This window comes from Leucoraja erinacea, chromosome 28, assembly GCF_028641065.1.
Source record: "Leucoraja erinacea ecotype New England chromosome 28, Leri_hhj_1, whole genome shotgun sequence".
NCBI lineage: Eukaryota > Metazoa > Chordata > Chondrichthyes > Rajiformes > Rajidae > Leucoraja > Leucoraja erinaceus.
The window spans coordinates 30898721-30922003 of record NC_073404.1 but is presented as its reverse complement, the minus strand read 5'-3'; the positions used below and the strand labels follow the sequence as shown (position 1 = coordinate 30922003).

The 23283-nt window shown below is 44.6% G+C and overlaps 1 protein-coding gene across 3 annotated transcripts in view; it reads right to left on the bottom strand.

The window, feature by feature from the left end:
- Positions 1–122: 122 nt before the first annotated feature.
- ssh2a (slingshot protein phosphatase 2a) overlaps positions 123–23283 on the bottom strand; it is a 123283-nt gene continuing 100122 nt past the window's right edge. For all 3 annotated transcript variants that reach the window (XM_055658165.1, XM_055658163.1, XM_055658164.1), the window contains 7 exons: positions 20317–20410; positions 18960–19088; positions 18494–18540; positions 17734–17880; positions 16054–16254; positions 7711–8554; positions 123–5283 (listed from right to left, as the gene is read on the bottom strand). In XM_055658165.1, the coding sequence (XP_055514140.1) occupies positions 3217–5283; positions 7711–8554; positions 16054–16254; positions 17734–17880; positions 18494–18540; positions 18960–19088; positions 20317–20410 (3529 nt within the window). In that variant the 3' untranslated portion in view covers positions 123–3216. The remainder of the gene's footprint in view (positions 5284–7710; positions 8555–16053; positions 16255–17733; positions 17881–18493; positions 18541–18959; positions 19089–20316; positions 20411–23283) is intronic.

Below are 23283 nucleotides of genomic sequence, written 5' to 3'. Positions count from 1 at the left end.
GGCAATATATAAGGCTAATGCAAACGTACCACCCGATTTTAAAAAACGGTGGTACTCGCTCCCATCTTACAAAAACTATTAAGAATGAAGCTTCTCCCGCAGCCTCACCCCCCCCACCCCCCCCCCATATGACACATGCAGTCACGTAATGTACATTGGTTTTAAAAAAAGTGTAAAAATCAGTTTGACAATTACAAACCAATGAATGAAAAGCGAATGCCAAGGCAGGAGCACACTGGCTGCATCTACAAATTCAGAAAATGTACAGCTCAAATATTCACAATGTAAACAATAATGATCCCAGTTATAAAAGACTCACTTTGTACAAAAATGCCCTTTCAAAGTTGTTAACAGCAGTGGCTTCAAAAGTAACTTTGCAACAGCAGAGGTCCAGAGACTGGTGACATCTATGTTTAATGGTTTCCCGCCTAGCCCGTCAGCTACACTATTTCACATGTTCCAGGCAAGATACACAAAGTCGTCAACTCTCCCTTTTATTTACAATGGGGGGGCGTCGGTTAAATGGACAGTGGGCAATGCAATATTACTACAGGCACGGGGAGATCTTACATACAAAGCTTATCGTGAACATCCCAGCTACGTTCTTGAAAGTTACGACTGAACTAGGACGTACAGGAATTCAAACGTTACAGCCCAATCCTGAACAATTTACAATAGGGGCGGTCATTAAATGAAAAGTGGACAATGCAGTATTGCTACAGGCATGGGCAGATGGTGATTTTATTAAAAATCATATCGTATACATTGAGGCTATGTTTTTGAAGGTTACAACTGAATTAAGGCCTACAGCAATTCCAATCCGGAACAGCCCAATCCTGAACATCCCAGCTATTTTTTTTTTAGTTTCCTAACTGCAGGGATTGTGAAGTCAAACAGACCAGCAGCCTAAACAGACCAACAGGCGGGTGTGAATAAGGTTACAAGGCTCAGCATGTTACAACAGCAGCGATAGACACAGAAAGCTGGAGTAACACAGCGGGATAGGTAGCATCTCTCATCACTCCTCCTCTCCAGAGATGCTGCCTGACCCGCTGTTACTCCAGCGTTTTGTGTCCATCTTCAGTTTTAACCAGCATCTGCAGTTCCTTCGTACACATTAAAGCAGCAGAGGACTGGGGCAGGGAGAATAAGGGATACAGGAATCCACACTCGCACTACAGAGACACAGGGAGTGATGAGAGCACTATAAACCTGCCCTATACAGTGGGAAGAGATTGAACCCAGCACTGTTCCTCCAAGAAAGTTGCAGTAGTGTTTCTAGACATGGGAAGTTGGACGGGGAGAATCTTTTTGCATGTTTAAGAAATGTATGAATTGCCCATTTGCCCAAATACAATTTCACGGGACTAGACAAGAACACTAGTTATAATAACAATGTGAAATTCTACTTTATAATTTAGACTATGACTATAGCAAATATATTCTTAATTAATGTTCCAAATCTTGTTTTAGACTTTTCCATTTCCCCCCCATAATAATCATTTCTCATGATGATGACCATTTGCTGAATCTTATAACAACATTTCTGCTTGGTCAGTGCCAGTAGTTTACTGTTCAATTTGTAAAAAAGATGCTTATTTCCAGCTAACCCAGACCACATTCCTAACAGCAACAGATGTCCGGTATAGTTTGGGTGTCACCGTTTTAAAACCAGGCGTTTGTTCTCACACACACACACACACAGCACAAAAATCCTTGCAGTTATTCAAAGAACTGTGCACTCTGGATATGGCAGAGAACGTCCACGAGCTACGGTGAGAATGACGGGAGAGAAAATAATTACAAGAATATTACTGACATCTTCAGCTTGTTGGCCACAAGTTTCCAGTACAACCTGGAGTTTGGGTATCACCGATATTATTCTTCACGGCACGGAGGTGTGCAGATACGAGGATGGCGGGCGATCCTGACAACCCACCACATTGAAATAGATAGCAGATTGCAATTAATTCCAGTTTCATGTAATCATTTAATCCGTATCAAAGTGTGCTCTCAAGCAAGAAAAGGGTGGGGAGAGAAGAGGGGAAACCACCTGTTGAATTTTATTAGGCTGGAACAAAGATAATTCCAGTTAAATTAAATAATTTAGTCTTTATCAAATTGTTCTTTCAAGCAAGAAGTGGGAAGGAGCAGGAAAGAGGGGAAAGTTGTTTTATTAAACAGGAACAAACGTCTTTTAACAAAAATGCAAAAAAAATAAATCCAAATCAGCAATTTATAAAATGAATGAAAAGGGAGCATCTTTGAAGGATATAGCACTTTTGAAAAGTGACTCCGTTATGGTTCAGGTGCATTTACGTCTGCCTGCAAACCAGACAGGGTACACAGAGTAATAAAGAGCAGATGCCAGTTGCAAGGAGGACTCCTCCAGACACTGATATGGAGGGGCTGAGGAATCGCTCAGTGCAGAGTTCAAGTAATAATTCACATTCACCCTGAAAGCAGACCATCTTACAGGGAAAATACAAACTGACAAAACATATGTAAACCAATTTCACTCTGAACATTTTCAGCACGTTGCGTAGGTTAAAATGATGCATCCAACAGTGTGTGTGAAAGCCAGCCAGCAGGGAATAGATCGGTAATGGAGGTGACCTTGCGCAATGTGTGTGTGTGTGTGTGTGTGTGTGTGTGTGTGTGTGTGTGTGTGTGTGTGTGTGCGTGCGTGTGTGCGTGTGTGTGTGTGTGCGTGCGTGCGTGTGTGTGTGTGTGTGTGCGTGTGCGTGTGTGTGTGTGTGTGTATGTGGCGTGCGTGCGTGCGTTGGTGCCTTCCATCATTCCCTGCACGACAAGCGAGAGAATGGCATGGGCCGAAGGATCAGCTGCACTCATGTTTTCCTTCTGACGGGCATCAGGGAATTCAGTCCAAACACATTATGAACGGTAAGCAATGCAAAAGTTACAAAAGTGACGTTAAGTTTGTACAATATGAAATGTTTCACAAAGAGCAGCGTTTCCCTGATTTTGGTTTCGAGGGGGCTTGTGAATCACAAACTTGATCTGTGTTGGTTGGTGCGCTCTTTAACAATGGGTTTAAACAGGACAATTTCAAATCAAAACCAACTACAGAAAGCCCAAGGTTCACATGCAGTCGTCACAAAATAAAACACGCATTTCACATATAGAAAACAAATTGTAAAGTGCATGTTCCTTCTGAATAAACCCATCTGCCTCTTGTCCAGAAACCGACAAGAGTTACATGGTGTTATACAGAGGACTTGCAGTCCACTTCCTCCCACCGGCTGATTTGATTTGCTTTAACGGATGATTTCTGTGATGGTTGTGATGAGGCTTTGAGGGTGTCAATGATGTGAGACAAGGTGGGTCTGTGTCAGAAGGCTCCAGCTGGGAAAGGTTGGGCCTTGCTCTCACTAAACCATGAGGGGCAGGCTCGCTGTCTTTGGCATGTTGTATTGGAGGATTCTCCGCAGCTTTGCTCTCAGATCTTTCACCTTGCTCCGTCTGCCCGTCGTGGAGGACGGAGAGGGAAACACACTTCTTTTTGTTGGGCTCCTCTTCCCCAGCGCACCCCGTTCTCACCTCCCCTGTCCTTCCCACAGTCCACGCTGGGTCTTGCCCGCAATCACAAAGTGCTTGGAGTGCCGTGGTCGGATCCATGGTCTTGCATAACTCATCCGTGGAGAGTTCGAGGCAACCCAGCTTGGCGATCGATGCTGACCGCTTCATCTGAGACGGTGTCGTGAGACCAGCTCGTCTTATCTTTGCTCCAATCTCCTCCGCCTGCTGGCTCCCACACGCCAGGGGACCACTCAGGTGGTTTAGACTGTCATTGCTGCAGCGGTGCGGAAGATTGTGATCAAGGTACGAGAAACTTAGCATCTTCTGCATCTCTCGGACACTCTGGTCAAACCTGCTGAAGCTGCGTTCTAAATCGTCAGGGGTGAGTATTGTGCAGCCGACATCTGTGCTTTGTAAACGTGCCATTCCTTGGCTGACATCTTGAAGCTCCAAATGGCAAGTTTCCTCATCAGGGATTTCTGCGTCGGTATCCGTACTTGACAGGGTGACACCTCCCAGGTGGAGGACTGGGGTTGGGCATCCGTCTACTGGCAAGTGGGCACTGTGATGGTCAAATGCAGCAACCTCACATTCTGATGGGACGTGGGTTATCTCACCCAAAGGACTAGCAATCGGCAAGGTCATGGCTTCACTTTCTGCACTGTCTTGTGGGGCTAAACCTGCAGGATCCAATAATGGCCAGAGATGCGGCTGTGGCTGAGCATCGGTGGAAGGAACCTCTACCATCTGTAGATCGCCGGGAGACTTGCTGGTATCTTCATTTTCCTTGGCTGGAGATTCATCTTCAGTGATAGAAAGTATGGCAAGGTCACTTTCTGTTGCTGGAGATTCACGCTTCATCTTTTCGTCTCTCTTATCATCCATGCCTACTTGCGGAGTTGCTGATTTAAATATATGGGTATATTCAATTATCTCAATTTTCTTCGGAAGCTGGGCGTATGAATCAAAACCCTCTAAAGTTTCAAAAGCATGGACCACCCTGTGTTCTACAGCGCTCACAGAGCCAGGCGCAGTCTGCAATTGGTCTACTTTGGGTTGCAGTGGGAGCCCGATCACATTGGACAGCATCTCCGGGGCTGGTTCTGGATTCAGAAGCTCATTGCATCCGATAGTGATACTTCCCTGTTCTCTATCCGGCAACAAGCAGGCTTCAGGAGAGACCTCGCCGCTCTTGCTGGTCACCGCGGCGTCACCAGCCGCGTCCCCGTCGGCACGAGAAGGTTTGCGCGTGGGCAACGCTGTGGCCACACACGGCTGTTGTTCGTGCTCTTGCTTCAGTCGCTCCTCAAACTCCTTGGTCGCACGTCTCACTGACCCAGGGCACCATTTAGCAACCTGCTGGTGGCCCAAGAGCTCATCCTGCCCAGACTTCTCCAAAGTTGCCCCCTGGCAATCATCACAGCTCTCGACAGGTACGTTTACCCAAAGACCGCCATTTTGCTTGACCTCACCGTCGTCAACTAAAGACTTGCTTGCACCAATTTTGTTTGCAGCAATGCCGTTTTCAGAAGGCCAGTGGAAATCTGCAGATAGTTCATGAACTGTATTCCTCTTTGGCATTTGGCTCTGGACACTGGTGACATTCTCTGCCTTTGTCTGCAACACACCAGTATTCTGGTTGGACTCTATCCCCGTCACTATTTCTTTCACAGAAATGACATTTAAAGACTGGGACCTGGTTAAGGAAGACTTCTTGCTGAAAGATAAGGATGCCAGATTTTCCTGCAGAAAGACAAGATAATTGGATTCTTAAAACATCAATATTATAACAAATAACTGGCAAAACTCAAAATCAATTATCAGTACTCCACACCCAGGCAGTTAAAAGGAAAGCCAATCTCATTACACAGGATCCCACCCACCCCCTGCACAAGTCTTTCCAACTTCTGCCATCAGGCCGCTGATATAAAGTCCCCCTATCCAAGAAAAACATCCACAAAAACTCATTCATACCCATTGCCATAAACAGCTTAAATAAAAAATGAACAATGGACAAATTAACCCTGACGCATTGTCACTTTACACGTATCCACAACTTTTATCTTGTCTATTTTTACAGTTTTTAATCTTTATATTGGCTTTTAAGATCGATACACACTGTGTGTGGTCGCAGAAATCTGTGCTGTATGACTGCTTATCAGTACATTGTCCTGTCTGTATGTTGAGCCACGTCAAAGAAGATTTTCTGTTATGACAGACAATAAAGTTTTCTGAATCTGAATTATCTTCCGCCAGTGTGGCAATCAGGATTAATTTCTATAAATTAACTTTTATAAAATCTATAAAAAGTTAATGAAAGTCAATTAAACAACGCAAACACCTTAATTTGAATACCTCCTACTTTCGACATCACTAACAGTAAAAATCTCATCACACTAAAGAAAACGCAGGGAGTTTTTTTAAGTGTTTAAGAAGGAACTGCAGATGCTGGGAAATCGAAGGTAGACAAAAGTGCTGGAGAAACTCAGCGGGTGCAGCAGCATCTATGGAGCGAAGGAAATAGGCAACTTTTCGGGTCGAAACCCGAGGGGTTTCGGCCCGAAAAGTTGCCTATTTCCTTCGCTCCATAGATGCTGCTGCACCCACTGAGTTTCTCCAGCACTGTTGTCTACCTAGGAGTTTCTTAAGCATGTTTCTACATTGGAGACACAAGGAACTGCAGGTGTCAGAATCTGGCACAAAATACAACATGCTGGAGGAAATTCAGTGGGGCATCTGAGGAAGGAATGGACAGGTGAGGTTTTGGGTCAGGGCCCTTCTTCAGTCTGGGTGGAGATAATGACAAAGGTCGTAACTCCACGTATCTCCCACTCACCCCTCCGCTCACCTATATCTACCTATCACTTGCCCCGCTCCCAGTTTTCTCCCCCCTACTCCAATCTGACAGAAGAAGGGTCCAGATCCAATCCATCTTCTATTCATTCCCTTAAGCCCTCAGGAACTGTATTCAGTGTGCTCTACATGTGTACAGCTGGCAGATAAGATGTTTTAGGATTGGAATTCATCCCAGAATTATGAGATTCTGTTCTAGGAGCTGAATGGCAAAACTCCAACATCAAAGTACCAGGCGCTGATCGATTGAAAGCTGCAGCATGGAAAGATGCCATTCGGCCCGCCGAGACCACACCGACAACCTGTTCAAATTAGTTCTATGTTATCCCACTTTCTCATCCACTCCCTACACACAAGGGCAATTTACAGATCGACAATTAAACTATAAACCCACTCGTCTTTTGGGATGTGGGAGGAAACCGGAGCACCTGGTGGAAATCCAGGCGGTTATAGGGAGAACATGCAAACTCCACATAGACAGCACCCAAGGTCAGGATTGAACCCGGGTCTCTGGTGCTGTGAGGCAGCACCTCTATCCGCCGGAAACAGAATAGGAAAGATTACAAATGTTAATGGACACGAGCCTAATTTGAACAAAAATGGTATTTGTTCAAGGACAAATGTAGCTCATTGCAATTAAATAAATATTTTAGATTATCTTTGCTTACTTCATCTGTGGTTAATTGTAATAGATTTTATCCACAAAAAAAAAGATACAAGCAACAGCAGATGCTGGTTTACAAAATAAGACACAGAGTGCTGGAGTAACTCAGTGGGTTCAGCAGCAGGTGTGGACAAGAAGGACAGGTGACGTTTCTCCTGAAGAAGGGTTCTGCTGTGAAACGTCACCTATCCATGTTCTCCACAGATGCTGCCTGACCCGCTGAGTTATGGTGCAGCAGCATCTATGGAGCTAAGGAAATAGGCAACTTTTCGGGCCGAAATCCTACTGGAAATAGGCAACGTTTCGGGCCGAAACCCGTAAGGGTTTCGGCCCGAAACGTTGCCTATTTCCTTAGCTCCGTAGATGCTGCCTTTACCCGCTGAGTTACTCCAGCCCTCTGTGAAACGTCACCTATCCATGTTCTCCATAGATGCTGCCTGACCCGCTGAGTTACTCCAGCACTCTGTGAAACGTCACCTATCCATGTTCTCCACAGATGCTGCCTGACACACTGAGTTACTCCAGCACTCTGTGAAACGTCACCTATCCATGTTCTCCACAGATGCTGCCTGACCCGCTGAGTTACTCCAGCACTCTGTGTTTTGTTTGTAAACTAGCATGTGCAATTGCTTGTGTCTACTTGTGAGCTTTACCTCAGTAGGTTTCCCATCGCTGTCTCGTGCGTGGGGAAGACTGTCCATGGACATTGGGCCCAGACCATTCTCAAGGTGCTGCTCTTTGTGCAGGGTGTCTGGGGCAGCAGCCGCTCTCACGGCACATGGCTTGCATCCTCCGGGTTCGTCAGTTTTCACGTGCGGCTGGACTCGCACCCCACTCTCCTGTGAAAGTTCAATGAATTTTTCTCTGGCACTGAAGAAGTCAATTCGATCGGCATTGCCGCTACAGATTGCTGCATCTCCGCTGGGTGCGGAGTCGGGAAGGGGCAACTCTGGGGAAGCTGTGTGATCTTGCACTGGGGCAGCAGCTTCAGGTAATGGCAATGAAATGCAGTTGGAGCTTAAACTATCTTCTCCTTTTAATTCACTGCCCAAGGCGGCCAATATCACGGGCTGCTCAGTTGAAGACGTTAGTTCCTGTTGCGGTGAAGCTGGCTTGTCAGAGTGACAGTTTTGAAGAGGAATTATATCAGATGTGCAACTGACATCATTAGCGGTACTGCTAGAAGCAGCCGCCATTGGCATGGGTGCGGAAGACACTCGGTTCTGCAAGGGATCTGCGTTACAGTCTGTAGGCTTTTCATGTTTTGCATTAATACGGAAATTGAATTCTCTCATTTCCTCATTAACTCTGGGTGAGACTGCACTAGGGACATTCAGGAATTGGTGGTCATATAAATGTTCTGCAAGTGGGTCAGTTGACATCTCAGTAGTTGAAGTGCTGTCCCTCCTGTTCAAGTTGACGGTAGATTTATTGATGCGGTGGTCAGAGAGGTCGCTGTCAGAATGGGAGCGCCAAAGCTTATTGTGCCTCTGTTTGCTACATTCATGGAGAACAAAAAGTTCAAAGTTAAAACACCGTCACACACAGATATCTATCCCACATAGAGCAGAACGCGGTTATACATCACATGGAAATAAAGTGATTGTTCAGGAATCTGTTTCCCTGAAAACCCTGTCCAATGCAACAGACAAAACAGAAGCGTTTGAACTTTTCAATATTTGAAGAATTCCACCAACAGTACTCCTCTTGTTGTGCTCTGGATTGTACACATTCTTCAAGGGCTTGTTGCTACAATTTTATAACCTAGAACCAGACAATAATCCAATTCATCTCAAATTAACATGGAGACAGGAAAAAATTGTTTCAATTTGACACTAAATATCTCATCAAATCAGTCCGTAAAAACAAAATTACTATAAAATTACAAAAACCAATATCTCTTGATGCAATATTAAATTTACAGCAGCACTAAAACTCTTTTGCCTCTTGCTCCCCACCCTATATTCTCGAAGCAATTAAGGAAATATGGGCCAGTTCTCTGGCCGTTAGCAGAAAGAGGAGGAGGGTGAAGACAAGATAGTAATCTTAGTTCGTTAAAACGTAATACCATACATTTTTGTAAAAGTGAATTAGAACTCGTTAATTTTCATAAAAAGTGGAAATCAACAATTAAATCAGCAGGATAGGTCAAAAACATTCCTCATCAGGAGGTTGCAATCAGTCCACTAAAACCTTTTAATTGGCCCTCTTATAGAATACCAGTTGATGCAAAGAAATTAAAGCATTCAAATCATTCACTCAAGGCTGTATCTCTAGATAGAAGTGTGTAGATAGGTTATATTGGACCTAAAGAGTGCTTTGGAACAGAACACGACAGACTTATACTTTAGAGATACATCGCAGGGACAGGCCCTTTGGTTCACTGAGCCCGTGCCGACCAGCGATCCCCATGCACCAACACTATCCTACACACACCAGGGACAATTTACAATTATACCAAGCCAATCACCCTACAAACCTGCACGTCTTTGGAGTGTGGGAGGAAACTGGAGAAAACCCACACGGTCACGGGGAGAACGTACAAACTCCATGCAGGCAGCACCCGTAGTCAGGATCAAACCCGGGTCTCTGGTGCTGTGAGGCAGCAACTCCATAACTGTGCCACCATGCCACCCCCTACAACATTGACTCACGACGACCCTGCTAACTGCAATATTGAAAACTACTACCTTTCAATAAATCATTATTCAGTAATTAATTCCAGTTACAAAGTAAAGAGGTCTGAATATTTATAAGATGTGGCAAGGCTAGGTTGCAGAAATCTGCAGCAGTTTATTGATTTTGGGAGCAGAGGAGGCAAATGGTTCTTCTTCTCCCCCCCTGACTTCAAGAGTACTGAGAGAGGCAGGTGAGGTTGGCTCCCTGGAAAAGAGCTGGCACCAAACTTTAATGCTGGCATCAACACTGCCCGATGAGGTTCCTCTGATGTACACACATCTGCAGCCATTTTCCCTTTTCACACTACCTCCAACATTGGAGCAACATAGAAACAAGGAATGACAGATGCCGATTAATACACAAAAGGACACGAGCAGCTGGAGTAACTCAGCGGGTCAGGCAGCATCTGTGAAGAACATGAATGGGTGATGTTACGGGTCGACACCCTTGAAGGGTCCTGACCTGAACCATCACCTATCCATGTTCTCCAGACCTGACCTGCTGAGTTACTCCAGCACTCTGTGTCCTTGCACCATCTTCCTAGTTATATAAAATGTAATAAAAAGGAACTGCAGATGTTGGTTTACACCATAGATACAAAATGCTGCAGTAACTCAGCACGTCAAGCAGCACCTCTGGAGAACATGGATTTTGATCTAGAGAATATGGATTGGGAGAGCATCCTATTTCTCCAGATATGCTGCCTGACCCGCTGAGTTACTCCAGCACTCTGTGAAACGTCACCTATCCATGTTCTCCACAGATGTTGCCTGACCCACTGAGTTACTCCAGCACTCTGTGAAACGTCACCTATCCATGTTCTCCACAGATGCTGCCTGACCCGCTGAGTTATGGTGCAGCAGCATCTATGGAGCTAAGGAAATAGGCAACTTTTCGGGCCGAAATCCTTCTGGAAATAAAGGAGCTATTTCCTTAGCTCCATAGATGCTGCCTGACCCGCTGAGTTACTCCAGCACTCTGTGAAACGTCACCTATCCATGTTCTCCACAGATGCTGCCTGACCCGCTGAGTTACTCCAGCACTCTGTGAAACGTCACCTATCCATGTTCTCCGGAGATGTGTTTTGTGTTTATCTTTTCCTATTTGTTTTTGAAGAAGAGACAATTTGATATTGTCTATTTTGAGCGGATGATATCACTAATTTCCTGGTCTCAAACCTCGTGATGCATGCACCTCAGCAACAGTGGTGCTGTAGAAGAGGACACGTGTACACAAGGACAAGCAGAAGCATGGGCACATGGTAACCAGCAGCCTGATATCACGTTCCACCTCAGTCACACTGCATTACAAACAGTTCGGAGTGAGCAGAAGGGCACGTTGTTTTCTCAATATCTCCAGAGTTACACAATGCAGCAGAATATAAACATGTGCAACATTAAATGGCAGATGTGATGATCACAATTCAGTGAATGACTTAAAATTGCAGATTGGTTAAGAAGGAACTGCAGATGCTGGAAAATTGAAGATGGACAAAAATGCTGGAGAAACTCAGCAGGTGAGGTAGCATCTATGGAGCGAAGGAAATGGGTGATGAAACGTCACCTATTTCCTACGCTCCATAGATGATGCCTCGCCCGCTGAGTTTCTCCAGCATTTTTGTCGACCACCGAAAATTGCAGATTGATATTTTTTTGGATTGATACATAATGGAAACAGGCCCTTTGTCCCACCTAGTCCATAGAAAATAGGTGCAGGAGTAGGCTATTCGGCCCTTCGTGCCAGCACTGCCATTCAATATGATCATGGCTGATCATCCAAAATCAGTACCCTGTTCCTGCTTTCTCCCCATATCCCTGGATTCCGTTAGCCCCAAGAGATAAATCTAACTCTCTCTTGAAAACATCCATGTCGAACATTCGATCACCTGTTCATATTAGTTCGATATTCTCCCACTTTCTCATCCACTCCCTACACACTAGGGGTAATTTCGAGAGGCCTATTAACCTACAAACCTGAGGTAGACAAAAATGCTGGAGAAACTCAGCGGGTGCAGCAGCATCTATGAAGCGAAGTAAATAGGCAACGTTTCGGCTTATTTCCTTCGCTCCATAGATGCTGCTGCACCCGCTGAGTTTCTCCAGCATTTTTGTCTACCTTCGATTTTCCAGCGTCTGCAATTCCTTCTTAAACCTACAAACCTGCATGTGTTTGGGGTGAGAGTGGACATCGGAGCACTCACGAGGTCACAGGGAGAACATGCAAACTCCGCACAGACAGCATCCAAGGTCACGAACCAGGGTCTCTGGTGCTGTGGGGAACCAGGGTCTCTACATAAGCAGTACCCAAAAAAACATAAAATCTTCTCGATAGTGTCACTATCCTATCAACATAAATACAGGTGGTGCGTGGGTCAGGCAGGGATTCCCTTCCTGAGAACTATACAAGCCTATTTCCCAGCCAGTCACACACATTCACTTTCGATGGCGTCCATAACTACCAATGTGGTGGAAGAAGGAACTGCAGATGCTGGTTTAAATTGAAGACAGGCACAAAGTGCTGGAGTAACTCAGCGGGACAGGCAGCATCTCTGGAGAGAAGGAGTGGGTGGCATTTCATGTCGAGACCCTTCTTCAGACGACCAACGTGGTATTGTTCTACACAATTCACTTCATTAATTTATCGGTCTAGAACCACTCAGAATTAAACTAATGGAATATATTCTGCAACCAGCCTTTAATGAATACCACTAAACATTTTATCATTGCTAGCTTGAAAAATGCTTTAAAATGGATTTGAGTGGTGGGATTTCTGTAGGTCAGGTTACTGATAACCCGTGAAGCTCCTGTATGTTGCTGTAAGACATCACAAGTCCACCTGCTTAATATTTGGTTATTTGTACCAAAGCACCACCAGAACCACCAGAGACAGCGGCTGAGAAAAAGCCAGCCAACGAGGAATGCAATTTCCCAATCCAAAGTGCTTGGTTGTTAGTTCGGAAACCCTGCTGATCAAAATAAATGCAGGCTGCATCAGCATCATCTTTCCCATTACACAATTAGAACTATTTTGAGATCTGAAATGATATTTAATTGACGGAGACAAGCAAACTCAAATGCTCAGCAGGGAAGAGATCTTGGTGTTTTGTAACGCAATCTTTTACACAGGATTTGTTGTTAAAACACTTTTGTGCTGGAAGATACCTTCTGGTACCATGAAAACACATCAACAGTGTCCCCAATTCAGACTAGCTAGAGAAACTAAACCCCCGACTTCAAAAACATAAAGTTAGAACAGTAGCTTGGTGTATTGATGTCCACCACACACAGGCAGAAATTACAACTTTTTTTAATGTCTGCTAATTTGTGTTTCATTACCCTTCTCCAAATATCTCAGACTTTCTTCCTCTGCTCCACCACTGCACACCCACACGAGTCATCCCCCGTGCTTTTGCCCAGCTCCATATCTTTACCCACCCCGGGCAGGGGAATCAAGAATAGACTACAAAAAGTAGTAAACACCGCCCAGTCCATCATCGGCTCTGACCTCCCTTCCATCGAGGGGATCAATCCCAGTCACTGCCTCAAAAAGGCTGGCAATATCATCAAGGACCCACACCATCCTGGCCACACACTCATCTCCCCGCTACCTTCAGGTAGAAGGAACAAGAGCCTGAAGGTTGCAACGACCTGGTTCAGGAATAGCTACTTCCCCACAGCCATCAGGCTATTAAACTTGGCTCGGACAAAACTCTGAACATTAATAGCCCATTATCTGTTTATTTGCATTTTATCAGTTTATTTATTCATGTGTGTATATATTTATATAATGGGATATGGACACACTGATCTGTTCTGTATTCATGCCTACTATGTTCTGTTGTGCTGAAGCAAAGCAAGAATTTCATTGTCTGATCAGTCCATGACAATAAACTCTCATGAATCTTGACGACATGGGTTTAAGGGAAAGAAAAAAGCGACAACTTTAATGGTAACCTGAGGGGAAACATCTTCACTGTGGGTGCATGGAACGCCGAGTTTTAACAGACATAGTTCTCAGCGCTGTTCCCACTCAGTTGGATTGCCTTGGTGACCACTTGATGTAGGGGAGGGCACAGCACAGTGGTGGACGTGGCCAATTCAAGGCATCGGTGGAATGGGCAGCCTGGGACTCGTGTGGATCGGACTTGGCTTGCAGCACCAATGGAGAACGGCAGCAACGTTGCCTGACCAGGCCCACCCTGCAACTATGGCCCACGGCTGCCTGCCTTTGTGGCCCACCCTGCAACTATGACCCACGGCTGCCTGCCTTTGTGGCCCACCCTGCAACTACGACCCACCGCTGGCTGCCTTTGTGGTCCACCCTGCAACTATGACCCACGGCTGCCTGCCTTTGTGGCCCACCCTGCAACTACGACCCACCGCTGGCTGCCTTTGTGGTCCACCCTGCAACTATGACCCACCGCTGCCTGCCTTTGTGGCCAAGCTACAACTCTGCATTTTTAACAACTTGAATGCTACAAAATAGTGGCAGATTCGTGACAACTCTTGTGTACCGACTCAGTGTAATCTATCATCCTATAGACTTTTATTTAAGTATGATTGTCTGTGCAGAGTCAGATTGTTACTGCACTGTGTACACAAAAGAACAGTACCTAGGCACATGCGATAATGAAGTACTACTGATTTTATTTATTGATACAATTTCATCCCATATGCACAAGCATAAATGTCGATCATATTACTTAGTAAAATGCAGACCACAGGAAGAACTGCTGTAACATAACATAAACATAGCTGACTGTTTAAAGAGCAATAATGTTGAGAACCTAATAGAAAATGGTCAAAATGCTTGGCAGATCAGGCAGCATCTGTGGAAAAAAAAATGGTGACCATTTCAGGTCTGGGACCCTTCATCAGAACTGAAAAGGAAAGAGGACACGTTAAGTAGCAGGCGGCTGAGGAGGTTGAGGAGGGATGTAGTAGAACAAAGGGAATCTCTCTGATAGGGTGAGGCATGATAACCTGGCAGTCAAGATCCAATTATACTTTGAAGATAGACACAAAATGCTGGAGTCACTCAGCGGGCCAGGCAGCATCTCTGGAGAGAAGGAATAAATGACATTTCGGGTTGAGACCCTTCTTCAAATTATACTTTATGTTGCTCAAGACTGTGGAACATGCTCAGTAAACAAGATTATACAAAACACAAATCCGCTTTACACTAGGACTCTACACTAAACGGATCTTGAGAAAGAATTCACTCTGATTCAGTGAAATAAAATAGGATGTAGATAGTAGTCGTGCACGACTCAAAATGTCCCCAAAATGATGGAAAGAACTGCGAGCTTTGGTTTCTTTCCACCAACCTCTTTATTATAACGTGCTTTGTATCAGGGCAAGTTGGGTGCTTCGATATTTCTGGAATTGGCCAAAGTTCTAAGCCAATTGTTCAGCAGACAGTGACAACGTTGTTGAAAGCTCAAGAATATCCAAGAAGAATCAGGAAAATAAATTGCAGTAGATCACTCAGCTCTCCAGATTACTTTATTCTTTCAATACACCGCTGTCACCAAGTCTGGACACAGAACGACTCAGATGAAAGCTCTGATCAACCTACAAGCAAACTCGCTGCAACTTTGTTTGCTAGATGCATGCCTGCTACAGATCTCTACTCCGTCTCACACCCACTATGCACAGCTCTTTACATTGAAAGTAGAAATGACAGGTAAATCTTTAGGTAAAGGAATAAGAAGCTGGTTTGTTTTATATGAAGGCGTTCTACAGCAACCACAAGCCACACCACCGTCTTTTTACAGCATAATACCTTCCACAAAAGCGCAAGATTACAGAACACATTGAGTACTGCAGGTCACAAAGAACAGGGAGGCTGGAGTTCATGGAACTTGCCTGTTTGTGGTTTGCTCAGAATAATGCCAATTGATTGTCATCTTGGGTTTCCATTTTGAGATGGGACTCCCAAATGGAAGAGTCTCTCACAATGGGAGACCCTGATTCAAATTGCAATTCAGTTTGACGCTGGCATTCACAGGCGGCGAGCTGGGTTTGTGTGACTGAGGACCGTGCAGACACAAGGTGCCCAGCTAACTGGGAGAGAGGGGGAAAATCGGCAGTGGCTCTACCTTGGGTGGCACTGCGGCATTCGGCTCTAGAGCACCATCTGTGGAAGGCGTGGAGATGTACATGGCAGCCCTGCCTGCCGTTCTATCACACCAAATCCAGTTTGTGAGAGGCAAATAGAGAGAAATTGTGAATCAGGAAAACAAAAGAAAAGCAAGACATTGCAGACATTATAAATTGAACCAACTTCAGACACTAAATCCACAGCGATGCACCTACCTAGCCAGCAGGATGCCCTGGTACTCTTCCAGTTGTCTCATGAAGCCACTATTGGGTTTAGTAACTGCTCGCTTCTCCTTCACATAAGTGTAAGCTTCGTCCAAGTTCCAGCCGTACTCTTTCATTGCATAAGCAATCACTGTGGATGCAGACCTACTGATGCCCATCTTGCAGTGAACTAGACACTTAGATCCATTATTTCTGACGGGTAAAAAGATGACATATTTAGAATCAAATTATTTTATCGTCACACTGGTAGTTATGCTTAGGAAGCCGGCATCTAAAGAAAACACTAACCTTTCAATTTGTAGATTTTTATAAACATTAATAGCTTAACACAAAAAGGTAGAATTTCTGCAATAACACTCGAGCACACAAGAATCAGAATTTGAAATCACTGAACGTAACTAGGCATAGAAACATAGGTGCAGGAGTAGGCCATTCGGCCCTTTGAGCCTAAACCGCCATTCAATATGATCATGGCTGATCATCCAACTCAGTTCATCTGCTTCCCAAACCTAAAACTGGATAAGCAGCCACACTTTTACCTTGAAGATAGACACAAAATGCTGGAGTAACTCAGCGGGACAGGCAGCACCTCTGGAGAGAAGGGAATGGGAGACGTTTTGGTTTGAGACCTTTCTTCAGACTGCTGAAGGGTCTCGACTCGAAACGTCACCCATTCCTTTTCTCCTGAGATGCTGCTTGTCCCGCTGAGTTACTCCAGCATTTTGTGTCTATCTTCAATGTAAACCAACATCTGCAGTTCCTTCCTACATACTTTACCTTGATGGATTACTGTCTAACATGATTGATGGAATGAAGGAGACTAGAGAGTGGTGGACACTGCCCGGTTCATCACAGGTGCTGACCCCCCCACCATCGAAGGTCCATCACAGTACTGACCTTCCCACCATCGAAGGGATCTACAGGAGGCGCTGCCTCAAAAAGGCAGCCAGCATCATCAGAGACCCACACCACCCTGGCCACGCTCTCATCTCGCTGCTACCATCAGGAAGAAGGTACAGGAGCCTAAAAACTGTGACCTCCAGGTTCAAGAACAGCTTCTTCTAAGCAACCATCAGACTCTTGAACAATGCACAACACCAACCCCAGCCCTACCTCAGCAGCTATGATTTGCTGCGAGCTTTGTTTTGTTTGCAATACAGACTTTGGTTTTGCACTATGTATTGTATTATTATTGTATATTTATTTGAATGGTGTGTGTTTACGGGCCTGTACAGCTGCACAAGTAGGAATTTAATTGTCCCCTTGCTGCTACATATGACAATTAAAGATGCTTGATTTTTGGTCTGAATATCTTGAGGCTTGCTTTGAAATCTCCAAGTTTCTAGTTTGAAACAAACTTGGAACAAAATGATCTGAAATCAGTGACCAACCTATGCAAATTTTGATAGTGCAATAAAATACAATTAGAAAGGTATCATTTGAAGCTAAACTTACTGCAATTACAAAATATAAAAAAATATAAAATTCAGAATGATTAAAAACGGTGCCTCATCCACACAATGTCTTACATTTATTCGGTAGAGGAGATGGAACTGCAGATGCTGGTTTAAATCGAAGATAGACATAAAAAGCTGGAGTAACTCAGCGGGACAGACAACATATCTGGAGAAAAGGAATAGGTGACACATGTATTACTACCCGATGACATACCTTGCTCTGGTGATGAACTTGTACGTATCATTCCAATACGCAAGCAGATCTGTCACCTCCTCATCATACACCCTTATATTGTGGTATTCAAACATGCCCGGGAAAAAGTTATCAATTTCACGGGTAATGTTTAAGATGTACCGGATTCTAAATGGGAAAAATGAAGATATCATTACAATATAAGGATTCACCATAGCCATACAGAAGGTGTAACAACCATTCACAGGAACATGGGATCATGTACGAAATATCATTTATTTGACTATGAAGTTAAATATATTTTGTGCAAGACTGACATTGTTAAAATACTGGTATTTGAAAGTTATGGTTCAAAACAAGACCAAAAGCAAACATTACTGGACACTGGAAGAATGGGGGAAAGTGGAGGTGTAGCAATTAAGATCATCTCGGAGGATAGATTAATGTGGTTATTGATTAAAGAATTCTGCCAAGAAATGATTGTTACATAACCAAAAGGTAGACAAAAATGCTGGAGAAACTCAGCGAGTGAGGCAGCATCTATGGAGCGAAGGCATAGGTGACGTTTCAGGTCTCGACCAGAGCACCCAGAGAAAACCCACACGGTCACAGGGAGAATGTACAAACTCCACACAGACAGCACCGGAGGTCAGGATTGAACCGGGGTGTCTGGCGCACAGCATTACTGTCATATTACATCTGATGCCCAACATGTTGTGCTCATTGACATTTGGTTCTGTGGTTGTGGCAAATTGAACATGTTTTATTCCAGAAGCCTTACCCTCTGTTCTGCAAGTCTTCTAAATTGGATGCGTTCCATTCCGAGCCCTGAAAACAGAGACAACGTTCAGATTCAGGTCTACCAGATCATGAGTATAATCTCATCACAGAAGGAAAGTTTACGACATAAATATATTAAAAAGTGCAGGAGTAATGCAGCGGTTCAGACAGAATGTCTAGAAGACTGGCTAACTCTTCTCCATGTTCCCCAGAGATGCTGCCTGGCCCGCTGAGTTACTCCAGCATTTTGTGTCTCCTGTGTCTCAACATTGCGACACCTGGCTCTCCCAATAGACCCTCATCTCAGGCTGCCACAGGTCGATGATGGCCAATGCTATTTAGATGTCAGCAAGAGACATCTTATTTTCTCACCCAGTGTCTCTCCTTAACTCCACACTATTAGAGAAGACTGCCATCTTTGATGGCGAGGTGGCAGAGAGGTTACCGTCACACGGGGAGGGTCGTACCAGGTAGACATGTTCAAATATCTCCGTTGGGTTGTCCATCTGCCTCAAGATTACAACCATCTCATTATCAATGTACTCCTTAAATTCTCTCAAGTTACAGACCATCTGCATCTCCAGTTCCGTGCGAATCTGCAGAGAATACAACAATCAGCCACTGCAACTTGTACACTTTGACAAAAAATATATACAAACAATCAGCAGGTATAAAAATGCAAGGATAGATGACAATCCACTGATGACTACCCACAACCTATGACACCTGGCGACAACCTACCACAGCAAAAATTGTCGCCACTGTCGCCCGTAGTCGCCCAAAGAAAATCGCCTAAATGGGAGAGGCCCATAAGACTAGCGTTCATGGTAGGGGGAAAGTTATTGGTGAGGCTGTAGATAAGATATGCAAGTACTTGGAAAGGGATTAATTTGGGATACAGCACAATTTATTGCATGGAGGATCATATTTCACAAATTCGATTGCGTTTTTCTGAAGTAACCAGAATGAGGGCAAGGCCAGTAATACACTCTATATCGACTACAGCAAGGTCTTTGATAAGGTACCACAGGGAAGGCAAATCACATGGGATCAGGCTAAAACAGTGGTATTGTAGACTGTGAAGGTGGTTACCAAGAATTACAGCAGGATCTTGATTAGCTGGGCACATGGGCGAAGGAATGACAAATGATGTTTAATTCAGATGTACAAGCTGTTGCTTTTTGTGAAGTTAAACCAGGGCAGGACTTGCACAGTGAACAGTAGGGCCCAGGGGAGCAGAGGGGTGGGCAGACTAGGACTTTATTCCTTGCTGCTCAGGAGGCTGAGCAGCGATCTTAAAGAGGTGTACAAAATCATGAGGGGAACAGATAGGGTGAATCCAGTCTTTTGCCTAGACTGGGAAATCAAGATATAGGGCAGAGGTTTCAGGTAAGAGGAGAAATAGGAATCCCAGGGCACATTTTTCCAACAGAGGGTGGTCGTTATGTGGAATCAGCTGTTAAATGAAATAGTTGAGGCAGGTAACCCTAACCCTAATTACAGCATTTAAAAGACATTTGGACAGGTACATGGATGGAAAAGGTTTAGAGGGATATGGGCCAAACGTGGGCAAATGGGGACCTGATTAGATGGGGTTTCTTGGATGCATGGCGAGTTGGGCCTAAGGGTCTGTTTCTATGCTTCGTGACTATGACTCTGAGTGCACAGTTGGAAATGCTCACAAGGTAGAGTAAGAAATCCCATCCTTCTAATACTTTCGTTTCCAAAATATTTGAGTTCTGATCCTTGTGTTAGAACAATGCCATCCAATAGATTGATTCAGAATTTTTGAATTCTGATGATTTAATAAAGAAAGACACTTACTTCTTTTGATGTAACATTTTCCAAATCCCTTTGCATCATAATTTCCCGCAGTTTAGACTTGATCTGCCTCTCAGTCAGTTCCCGCTCTGTTGGTCTGCATTGATAAATACAATACTATCAAAGCTGAGCCTCGGCACATTATGTTTTATATTTCTTGGTGAACTCCAAGTAAAGGGCCTGTCCCACTTGGCGATTTTCACAGCGACTGCCGGCGTCATTGACTGATGTATCAGGGTCACTGAAAGATTCAACATTTCAAAATCCAGCAACGACAAAAAAAAGTTGCGCCACTTGAGGAGACACCGTGCGTCAATATACGTCATCACGCCGCGTCACTCCACGACTTTTTCGGGGACCTGATACGTCAGTCAATGATACCGACAGTTGCCGAAAAAAACCGCCAAGTGGGACAGGCCCTTAACACTTACTTTTAAAGTAATTCCCTTCATTTATAATTGTTCTAATACAAAACAGAATATTGCACGAGAGCTCCTAATGTTTTCAGTACAAAGTTAAATTCCTTTCAGAACTTTCAATTGGTTTCAGAACTCTTATTTTTCCGATGCTATTCATTCTTTGGATCATAATTTTGAAGAAAAAAAAAAATGTTTTTAAATGCTAAAGGGCATTTCAAGGGCCTGTCCCACTTACGCGATTTTTTCGGCGACTTGTCGGCTCCCGTCATAGTGGCAGCAGGTCTCCGAAAATGTTCAACATGTTTTCAAAATGGCGGCCAGAAAAAGGTACAACTCTTTGGGCGACTACTCACGGCCTGTGATTCACGGGGCGATGCCTGTATGATTGTGAGCAGTCGCCCAATGTAGTCGTACCTTTTTCTGGTCGCCGCTGGATTTTCAACATGTTGAATATTTTCGGAGACCTCCTGCGACTATGTCGGGTGCCGGCATAGTCGCCGAAAAAAATTGCGTAAGTGGGACAGGCCCTTGAGTGTATTGTGCGCAAACCAATTCCAACTGACAAAGATTCCAAACATCACTCATTGATTTCTCATCGCGATCAGCCATTGAATTGGGAAAACGATTTCAAAAGCAGTTCTCCACTTCTAATCCATATAAATAGATTTGCTGAAATGTAGAAAACCAGATGAATGAATAATGGGCTGGACTGCTTTGAGTTTAGCCCGTGTTTGCAAAAAGGAGCAAGGGTGAGCGACGTCATGCCGGTCAACGTGTTCTGGACATGCACTCCTGCACACTGCCACGTGCAAGCAGAAGATCATAGATCACAAGACATACGGGCTGAATGAAGCCAATTAACCTACAAACCTGCTCGTCTTTGGAGCGTGGGAGGAACCAGGAGCTCCTGGAGAAAACCCACACAGGTCACAGGGAGAACGTACAAACTCCGTACAGACAGCACAGCACCCATGGTCAGGATGGAACCCGGGTCTGAGGTGCGGCAAGGCAGCAACTCTACCGCTGCTACCCCTGATCGCCTCACTTATTGTGGGTTTAGCAGAGAGGCTAAAGGCTCTGTTCCCATGCTGAAGTGGCAAGGCGGTCTGAACACACGCAAAGGGGTATCTAGTGTGGGATGGGATGTGGACAATGGAAGATGTACAAAGCAGCGCGTACATTTTCCCCATTCACAATGGCTGATCAACCAATAAAGAAACCATAACAGTTGCGGTTTAGTAACTAATCCATATGGTCACATAGATCTATGCCAGGGTGGTGGGGGCAAGTTTGCTTTATCATGTCTCAAGAGGCTGGAGGTTCTAACAATACTGAAACGTTGGAATTGATTTATTTAAACTGCACCGTCTTCCCAGTCCTTTTAGGATTCCGCCGTGCAGTCCAGAAGACAGCAGTTTTTAACCTGACAACTCCATGAACTTAGCTGCCCATATTTCAAACCTATCAATAGTACTTCTGCTCATCTCCCTTCAAAAGGTTGAGCCATCAGCTTCCTAATAAGGTGGCAGCTGAATAGAGTCTGCATGCCACTGACTATCTGGAGCTCAACTACTTATCGTAGCTCATAAAAATAGTCTTCTTAATCTGAAGAGAAACTACCGTTAGCACCAGCATGTTCAGATATGTCTGCACAAAGTAATGCATCAGAAACAACTGAAGAAATCGTCCAAGGATATTCATCTCCCACTCAGCTATGTTATGTTGACAGATTATAACTGCCTATGAATATTGGATCATCTAGGCATACAATACATCGACCAGGCTAGCTACAGCACAATGATCCATAATGATTATTGGTGCAAGGCATGGCCAATGCTTCGAGAAAGATGTGCCTTTATATGGTATCTATATGTGATTTAGAAGCATGCAGAAACAAGGAACTGCAGTTACTAGTCTACACAAAAAGTCCTAAAGTGCTGGGGTAACTCAGCGGGTCAGGCAGCATCTATGGAGAACATGGATAGGTGACGTTTCGGGCCGAGTGCTAAGGGTTTCGGCCTCATCGGGTCATTTCCAGCATCTGTGGAGAACAGTGGATAGGTTCCTTAGCTCCATAGATGCTGCTGCAGTAACTCAGTGGGTCAGGCAGCATCTGTGGAGAACATGGATAGGTGACGTTTCAGAGTGCTGGAGTAACTCAGTGGGTCAGGCAGCATCATTAGACCTATCCATATTCACCGGAGATGCTGCATGAACGGCTGAGTTACTCCAGCACTTGTATCCGTTATGTTCGGAGCATAATCATTGATGCAGGAATGGCAACACCCCATTAGAAAGTGGCACGCTCCTCGAGAACAAAATATAATGAAACTTTAATGAGATAACAACCAGCTCAGTGAAGTTTATTGCTGGATAAACATTAGCCAGGACATCAGTGATATCACTCTGTTTCTATTTGATCAGGCTGCTGTTCAAATAGCAGGAACACAAACAAAGGACAGGGATTTCTCTAGTCTAGCAGGAAGCAGCTAGAATGCAATGTACACTTAGCTCAGTTAAAAGATACAGCGTGCAGACAGGCTCTTCGGCC